Consider the following 9,352-nt stretch of genomic DNA (forward strand, 5'->3'; position numbering starts at 1 on the left):
CGCGGGACACTTGCTCACATGCAATAACCCGCTGTAGCTGCGCAGAACACACATCCGTTCTTGCAATAAATGTTACAAGAACCCTATTATTTAACAACACAGAAATTTTTGCGTCTGTGCACTAAAAACTGGCTTAAATGGACGTCTAGGTAAGGCTACTAATTACGACTAGGACAAAGGTACAAAAAAGCGGACTGACGCCTTTACGTGCGCGTGGAAGACGTCTGCTGGCATTGTGAATCAGTGGTTATGGCTTTCTGCGACCGCCTTTTTAATGGAGGAGAAAGGCGGAAACGTTCCTGCTGTAATGTTTCACTCGGATGGTCGAATCTATTCCGGAGTCCTCCACTATTCGCAACTTTCTTGGGCTGCGGGGGGCGCCACTGGAACTTCAATGTGGCCGCCTGAAAGGCCACATATGCTCCATATATGCTACGCAGCCATATATGCTCCCGCAGGAGCATATACAGGAACACTGGCCGCGCGTTCTTCCTAGCGCCATCTACTGACAAATGCAGACACTGCTGTAGCCACTCTAAGACAAGACGAGTCAAAACCAAGCCAGTCGAACTGTGTCGGAGCACTGCTTCGTTAGGCTTAACAGCTGGGAAATCGCCTATATATCTGAAAAACAAAAGCTATTTGTCGCTTGAAACTTAATGTGAGGGTAAGAATGGGCAAATCGAAGGCGAATACAACAGATTAGAACACGATATCCCGTTGAGGGATTAGCGACGAAGCTGTTATCGCTGTGAAGTGGGAGGGCAGGCCGCATTGTTGTCAACGCTACTTACGCAAGCAACGTAAAGACCGCAACGTAAAAATTCGAATCTCACATACGTACGTGAGACTCACGCCAGCGCCTCCTCTATAGAGGAGGCGCTGCTCACGCATACCCTTTGCGTTCTGCGCATGCGCACTGATCATCCGTAAGAGCTCTACGTACGTGAAGCCTCTAAGTACGTGAAACTAAAACTCTCTATTTAAAAAAAAATTAATGGCGGGCTTCCCTGAAACACGAGGTATATGTCGAGTTCGCAGCCAGTGACCCCGATTTCCATATCACTTCCGCACATGCGCCGTCGCAGCTGGATTCCTGACTAACAAAACACAAAGAATCAAGGTCTGGGCACATGAATAGAGCGCGTATACAAAGTATAGCAATGACGGTAGCAGTGCGCATTTCAGTCCTGCTGGTGTCTCTTGGAGCACCAGCGGTGGGCGACAGTTTTGACCTACGTAAATCGTGGACAAGCCCCGACGACAATATTTTCCAGCAGGTATCGCATCACAACCAAAATAGTTCCGGCTTTAAAGGGTATTTCTACAGGGCGCTTATGCTCTACCGGTATCAGCTGTGTTGGCTGGTCCACGTCTCCGTAAAGTCCTGTGCACACTTCGAATGAGTGCAAATTCGACAATTGCTGATTTCAAGCGTTAAAATTTCGCAAAAAAAAAAACAAATTTTCTCAAAAAGTGCCTGTGGGAGCGAGTAGTCACTGCTGAAAAACGTCTCCGTCAAGGCTGGTTCACAATTTACTTGAGTAAAAATCACTGCTCACCAATGGTGCTCCAGAAGAGATCGCTAGGGCTGAAACGCGCACTGCAAACAGCTACAGCGCTAGTCCTGTCGTTTGTTTCTTCATCGTCCTTGCTTTATCGCACTGCTTTAAATTTTCATGATGAGTAGCCGACTTGCCCACAGAGAGATATTGATTTACTCGATTATCTATTCCTTCTTGAGAATCTAGGGGAAATGCATGCCGGTTTTTCTCGTGTTTGACCACGTAGTTCGAGCACTGCGGCTGACATAAAATGCGATTGCTTTTGTTCTCTGCCCGTAGTGTGTTCTTTACACGCGCAAATGGATATTACATTAACGTGTTGTCGTGTCTGTGTGCAAAAAGCAACCCGAAGCGCAAAAATACGCTAAACGTGCTGCGCGCTGCGTTACTGAAGTGGCAGAACAGAAGAGACGCCGGACCAAGCCGGACGCCGTTCGCCGGTGTCAACCCTTGGGCGGTATTGGAGGCGGCAGCGAGGCGGCGACACCGTTGGTTAATGTTGCGGATGCGGCATTCCCCGCAGTCGCCTACTTGGGTTTAGCATGTAAATATTTAATAAATTGGGCGCCGATGACCTTCATTACAAAATTATCAATGTTATTATTGTTTGGTAAGTCACTAATGCTCTGGATGTATTCATGAGCATTTCTATAACGAAGTTCGTTTTCAACAGCACCTTCAGGCAGAAGAAGCGCCTTTGTCTTCATTGTCTTGAGGGGCAAAATACTCTGCCAGGCGGCAGCGAGAACACTGATGCAACGCGAAGGCAACGGCAGCTGCACTGCAGATTCAAAAGCAAGCCACAGTGCAAATCATTTTCTCTTTGAATGCAAAGAAACCTGAGAAATAAGCCTGAATGTAAAGAAGCAAGCTGTGAAGAAATCTGAATTCTAGGATTTAAAATATCTAGTACCTATCCTTACCTTCCTGGTGGAAGCAGACGTCGAGACGTTATCCTCCCACTTCAATCCACCTGGCAGCCTTTCCAGCGTTTCAATACGACCTGCTTTTTTTTGGTTGTTGGTTTGTCTCTCCTCTTTGAAGGCGCACGCAATCGGTCCGAGTGTTTCATGTTTATGACAACTTCTTGACTTTGTTCAAACGTAAAATTTATTAGTTCTTAAAAACAGATTTCTTTTTGTTACAGATAAGTGTCACAGTTTCCCATTTGTGCTCAGGTTCGTTTGGAGACACTTGTCAAAGCTCCCTCTGTTATATACATAAATGCGCGCATTGATCCGGATGGTGTAAACAGATGGCTCCTCCTGTGCAGCCGCAACAGATTTGCACAACGTCGTCCACGAACAGTTTTCACTGTACATTATCCTCGGGCCTCCATGGCGATCGGCGCACCACCTATCACGAGGCTGCTTTCGCTTTGTTGCACAAGCCTGTTCTCATCAATGTAGTGGGCCTTGCAGAATGCCGCCATTCGGTCGATGGCTTCGAGCATCATTTCTTGCGGCACTGTCAGCACGATTCGAAAGTAGTTCGGATAGTGGAAGCACTGGAAAGGAAAAGAAAAAAAAGGAAATTGCATTGCTCGCATTCAACTCTTCGTACTGCTGATGACAGTTCTTCGGTTACGTTGATTTCTGGTTCGTTTTCCGCGGCTTTAACCGTTTGTGAAGTGAATGACATCAATCCCTCTGTTTGAAGAGAATTGGGCCTAGTGGTATAGCGTCTCTGCAGGACTGTTTTAGAGCTTTTTTTTCTTCTGCTGGTATATTAAACTGCAGAGCACGTCATCGACCCTGGCTTACGTGTGGTCCTGTTGTATGAGCAAACTGTTTCTCTCTTTAAAAAAAAAATATCTGTATTTAAGCGTATACTTGAAGCTTTCGAAGATCAATAACAGTGGTTCTTCCGAAGAAGATTCTCCAGCACTGCTCGAGCGTGCATTCATAGGTTTCGTCCTTGGGATGAAACATTCTGATACACTGTGGCTCAAAACAAACTCGGTTCATGCTGTCGCGTCCTTCGGAGATAGCGTGGCAGCGGGGGCCCGCGTGGCCCCGCTGTGTCTAGGGTGTTACGTGAGACGTACGATAGCGCGTAATGCCTGCGGCTGTCTGGAAGCAGTCTGGAGCGGACTGCCTATCTGAACGACGCCACAGGCCGTCCATAATCGCCCGCCGAATCCTGCCGCCAGAAACTTGTTTCAGATCTCTTTCTACGTATTTATTTTATCTTTGTTTACGCACGCGGGGTCCGGTGCTTTCTAAAACCGGGGGGGTGAGTGCCTGACCAGAATGGCACTACCAGCATGCTCTCTCTCACGTACCCTGCCTGGCAGGCAGAAAACGGATTCCTCGGCGAAGAGGGCCTTGACGAATTCTGCGTCGCTGTCGAACTCGGGGAATTTGTTGATCTCGATGCCAACCTGCGAGTCACAGAGGAAGGGAGCTCTAGTCAAAACCGCACTAAGCGAAGCCCGCCTCCCTTTTTCCATCCTTCCTCTCTCCTGGTGTTGCCACTCACCATGAGATACATAGCGCCCTGGGGCATTATTGGCCGCATGCCTGGAATCGTCGATAAGGCTTTGTACGCAATCTCCGCGTTTTTCTACGAGGAATGAAACAAAAACCGGAGCGAGCGCAAGGCAATGTAAAAAAAAGCTACGCAAATGTGATGCAACAGCACTTCAAGCCGGTCAGGCGTTGTATTACTTCCTTACCTGCACCACTGAAACAGTCTCGTCGTAAAATTTCTGGGGCGTGTCCTTTAGTATAGCAGGCAACGCTCCCTGAAATAAAAGACATTGGGGGCTGTCAGGTACGCGCCATATATCTGTAATTGTTTTTTTTTGGGGGGGGGGGGGGAAGGAAATGGCGCAGTATCTGTCTCATATATCTTTGGACACCTGAACCGCGCCGTAAGGGAAGGGATAAAGGAGGGAGTGAAAGAAGAAAGGAATAATAGGTGCCGTACTGGAGGGCTCCGGAATAATTTCGACCACCTGGGGATCTTTAACGTGCACTGACATCGCACAGCACACGGGCGCCTTAGCGTATCGTTTTAACTTTGTGATGAGTGGGGTCCTTTAATTTTGTGAAAAATCCAATTTTTCCGCATTTACTCACTTTTCTAAAAAGTAACCTAATTTTGCACTCTTAAACGTACTTCCTATTGGCGTCTTTGTATGATGCGCTTCCCCACGCCAATAGCGCACCTCCCTAACGCTGATCTATATGCCAAATGTCAGGCGTGAAGTTCACTGAACACGAGCAAGAGCACGTATATGCAACGTGGAGACGGAAAGACTGCGAAAAATAAATACGCGAGGAAAAAATTGCAGAAAATAACAAAAAGCAAAATTTCATCCGGCCAGTATGTCTTTGATGCAATAATCATATATTTTATAGCTTGTGCGCGAATATACGGCGTCACGTCCTACAGAAAGAATGAACGCTCAAAGATAATATTTTCTCATTGCCGAGGATAACACGAAAAAATACAATTTGTGAAATGATTTCTGAACAAACTAAACTTGTGTCCGAATTTCAATTTAAAATATGGGAGGTCAGTTTTTACCCCACGCTTTTTTTTTACAAAATGATAAAAAAAAACACTGAAAACGAAGGGCTGTACGCATACAGCATGATCGTACCTGAATCAGGGCATTGCCTCCCATTATTTTCTGACTCAAAGACTGCAGTCCTTGCTTTACCTGCAAGCCGAAAAAGAGTAAAGAACACAGATAGATTATAGGGGCGCACTGTTGCGTGCCACGCATTTGTGCCCGCATGCCAACCTCATGCGGTATTGAAGTCTTTAAAGGACCTATGGTTCGGAGTTTTTAAGATGCAGAACGCGCCTAGCTAGTGGGCTGTGTGCGTAAGCGCCCGACACCAGCTGGCAACACGCAGAAGCAACTGTTTGTCTCTTTTCTTTACACAGCCAGGTATACTTCGCCTTCACGACGCTCGTGAGGAATGTTAGCAGTGTGTCGTAACTGCGCCCATAGGCTTCCTGCTGTTAGAGAACGCGTATACCGACGGCCGAATGCACGCGTTTGAACAGTGGAATTGAGCTACATGTTTAGTAAAGAGAAAGTAGTCGAAAGCCCAACCTTGCTCTTCGTTTTCTGAGCGGTGGGGCGGGCAAGGATCGGTGAGCAACTCACCAAACAGTGGCGTCAACGCAAAAAGTTGCTATCATGGCACCTGTAACAATGTGGTTCTGAAAGAAAAAGCGCCCTTGTGAGGGGCACACAGGCTCACCCCGCGCGCGAAGACGTCGTGCCTATCATGGATTACGATCCAACCTGTTCGCCAGCCCGGAACGAGGAATCTGCACGCAGCGAAAGAGAGAGAGACACTTTGGTACATAATTTCTTCTACACGCACACACTCAGTGCTTAGATGTCAGGGCGGTATCGGATCCCCCACCAGTATGGACAAAGGATCTGCGACCTCCCGCGCTGTAATGTAGGGACTGCGTGAATCCTGAGCAGGCAACCATTTTTTTTATTAATGTGAAAGCATTATATGCGACACCTTGGGATACCCAGTTTGCTCTTACCGAGCAAGCTCTAACGACTAATAATTAACTGAATTTCCACCTGCTCACAATCCAGCGGGCAGGTTGTGAGAGGTCACGTGACCTAGGTGACCCACCTGCTGCCACCTAGCTCCTCAAGGTCGCAGAGGGACCGTACAGACAGCGACTAGCGGCTTAGTTGGAAGCTCTAGTGCTAGATTACTAAAAAAGTTCTCTAAGATTAAGGCTGTTTAAGGGAACAGATTACTCGTCTTTGTTTTAGCGATCTCGGCTGCCTGTGCACCCCTGATACTTTGAGGGTGCTTGAGGCTTTATACGATGTGTCTGAAACCCTATCCTTCTGGAGAAGTTCTTGAACACTGACTGAAATTGTGGTTCGTTATCTGCGGCCACAGTTTCGGGAACGGTATTTCTTGAAAAGGCTGATTTTGTTTTGAGAATGACAGTTTCTGGACGGTAGCGCTGAAAGTTCCATCTCAGTATAGCGTGAATAATGGTCCGTGATGAGCAGATAGTGTTTTACGTGGATATATGAAACAGGTCTAAGCTTACTCTGCCATTTTAGGTAGGGAAAGAGTGTTGTCATAGGTGGTTAGCTTGAAGTTGTATTTGTTGCATGCAGCTGGCGCATTTTCTCGAACAAATATCTGATGTAGTTTGACATACGCACTGGCTGCCAGCAGGACCTGTAGACTTCCCAATGCTTTCGTGTCCGTCATAGATAGAGCTAAGTACATATGATCTCGGCGAGGAATGTACCAGACATAGCTGTCCTCTCATAAGGATTCTGTTTTGCAACATTAGTCCATTCCGGAACTGCCATTATGACGAACACATATGGCAAACCTATGACTTGCTCTTGTCCTGCACTATTTGGACAATCCCTTAAATCTCTGCAGTCTTGGTCTTGTGCTTCTGCTAGACGTTGCACGATTACATCAGTGGTGTAGCCTCAATGGGCTCGATGACGCACGTCGAAAGGACGCTTTTCGATTAGAAAAAAGGAAGGCAATAAAACGAAATTCCATGCTGTGCTGGTTGGTCGTCGAGAAAGAGTCGATATGCTATCTGGCTATTGTCTGCACACACACAGCGCCCCTCCTCGTCGTCCATCGTGCGCCGCCGAACTTGGGGCCCGACATGGCATATGCAAAAACGACCCCTTGCGCTTGCCGTCATGTATACGTGGATATGACGGCAAGCGCAAGGGGTCGTTTTTGCATATGCCATGTCGGGCCCCAAGTTCGGCGGCGCACGATGGACGACGAGGAGGGCGCTGTGGATATGACGGCAAGCGCAAGGGGTCGTTTTTGCATATGCCATGTCGGGCCCCAAGTTCGGCGGCGCACGATGGACGACGAGGAGGGCGCTGTGTGTGTGCAGACAATAGCCAGATAGCATATCGACTCTTTCTCGACGACCAACCAGCACAGCATGGAATTTCGTTTTATTGCCTTCCTTTTTTCTAATCGAAAAGCGTCCTTTCGACGTGCGTCATCGAGCCCATGAGGCTACCCTTCCAAAAGCCGAAATACGAACGTCAGTCCACCAAGGAGATCCCGGAATAGATACGCCTCCACAAACAAAGATTTTTTACTGTGTATTTCTACGTCCCTACATAACAGGGAATGCTCGCGATGTGCAGTATAGAGAGTCGACCGCATCACATAAGCTTAGTTGTATGCTCGCTCATTACACGACACACCATAGCCAAATTTATTACTAAAGAGCGACTGCATCACCTCTTTGTCAGCCCGCTGCAAGACAGAATTGGTACGTCTTCAGAGAGCGACCCCATGGGATGGTATTCTTGTCCTTGGAAAACCTGCGAAAAGAAAAAACACACATGCCTCAGCATAGTATGACTCAGAAACTAAATATTGAAACACTGTTTAGCATGTATAATTTATGGGCATCGTGTTACCTGCGCATACAAAAAACGAAAACAGCCGTGCTCAATATGACCCGCAATGCGCCAGCGGTGACCGTGTGGTCGTTGGAGTTTCGTAGAAACTTAATGTGATCTGATAAAAGCCACTAAGCACGCGGGGGCGACACCGCCGGTCTCGCAGCGCATCGCGAAAAGGGCTCGGACCACATCTTGCGCCTTAGAGGTCACTGAAAGCCACAGTTGCGTCTCAGCGAGGCCTGAATTGGGAACAGTTGGGGATAAGAGTTAATGGAGAATACCTAAATAATCTGCGATTCGCTGATGACATTGCCTTGATGAGTCACTCAGGGGATGAACTGACCAAATCATGATTAATGAGTTAGACAGACAGAGCAAAACGGTGAGTAACAAAAATTAACATGCAGAAAACCAAAGTAATGTTCAACAGTCTAGCAAGGGAGCAGCAGCTCACAGTGAGGTGGCAACGAGGTGCTGGAAGTGGTAAAACGAATACTCCTTAGGGCAGGTAGTGACTGCTGATCCGGGTCATGAGAGGGAAATAACTATAGAAGGATAAGAATGGTGTGGAGCGCATATGGCAGGTTATCTCAGATCATGAATGGCAGTTTACCAATATCCCTCAAGAGAAAAGTGTACAACAGCTGTATCCTACCGGTACCCACCTACGGGGCAGAAACGTGGAGGCTAACGAAAAGGGTTCAGCTTAAGTTAAGGACAACGCAGCGAGCCATGGAAAGGAAAATGATAGGCATAACGTTAAGAGATCAGAAGCGGGAAGAATGGGTGAGGGAACAAACGCGGTTATTGACATCCTAGTTGAAATCAAGAGGAAGAAATGGCTTGGGCAGGGCATGTACTGCGAAGGCAGGATAACCGCTGGTCCTTAAGGGTAACGGAGTGGATTCCAAGAGAAGCAAGCGCAGCAGGGGGCGGCAGAAGGTTAGGTGGGCGGATGAGATTAGGGAAGTTTGCAGGCATAGGGTGGGCGCAACTGGCAAAGAACAGGGTTAATTGGAGATACATGGGAGAGGCCTTTGCCCTGCAGTGGGTGTGGTCAGGCTGATGATGATGACGATGGTGATTAATAACTCGAAGTAATCCTCATAGCGACGATAAATAAAATTAAGTATTCAAAACTTCTTGTTAATCTTTTTCATTATTGAAATGACATAAAAGGAAGGCATTAGTTGGTAATTGGTGTGCAGGACAGGCCGCCCTTGCATTCGGCAAGTGGGCCGCAGACCAGGAGTTGAGAGAGGGTTAAATCTATAAGGTTTGACGAAATCTCGTCTGGTCGGGTAGCAAGTTCATTTCAACAGCAAAAAAAGGAGACGCCGACCAATAGTTTGGGTAAAAAGAAGACGCATCTTCT

General features: G+C 47.4%; 1 protein-coding gene across 1 annotated transcript in view; it reads right to left on the reverse strand.

The window, feature by feature from the left end:
• Nucleotides 1-2,649: 2,649 nt before the first annotated feature.
• The window catches only part of Tat (Tyrosine aminotransferase), a gene marked incomplete in the record, with an annotated part of 51,036 nt that continues 44,333 nt past the window's right edge, over nucleotides 2,650-9,352 (reverse strand). Inside the window, 7 exon segments of the mRNA XM_077647019.1 lie at nucleotides 2,650-3,072; nucleotides 3,850-3,948; nucleotides 4,047-4,130; nucleotides 4,243-4,311; nucleotides 5,176-5,235; nucleotides 5,789-5,858; nucleotides 7,811-7,893. Coding sequence (XP_077503145.1) covers nucleotides 2,887-3,072; nucleotides 3,850-3,948; nucleotides 4,047-4,130; nucleotides 4,243-4,311; nucleotides 5,176-5,235; nucleotides 5,789-5,858; nucleotides 7,811-7,893 — 651 coding nt within the window.

The sequence above is a fragment of the Amblyomma americanum genome, chromosome 1 (genome assembly GCF_052857255.1).
Source record: "Amblyomma americanum isolate KBUSLIRL-KWMA chromosome 1, ASM5285725v1, whole genome shotgun sequence".
Lineage (NCBI taxonomy): Eukaryota > Metazoa > Arthropoda > Arachnida > Ixodida > Ixodidae > Amblyomma > Amblyomma americanum.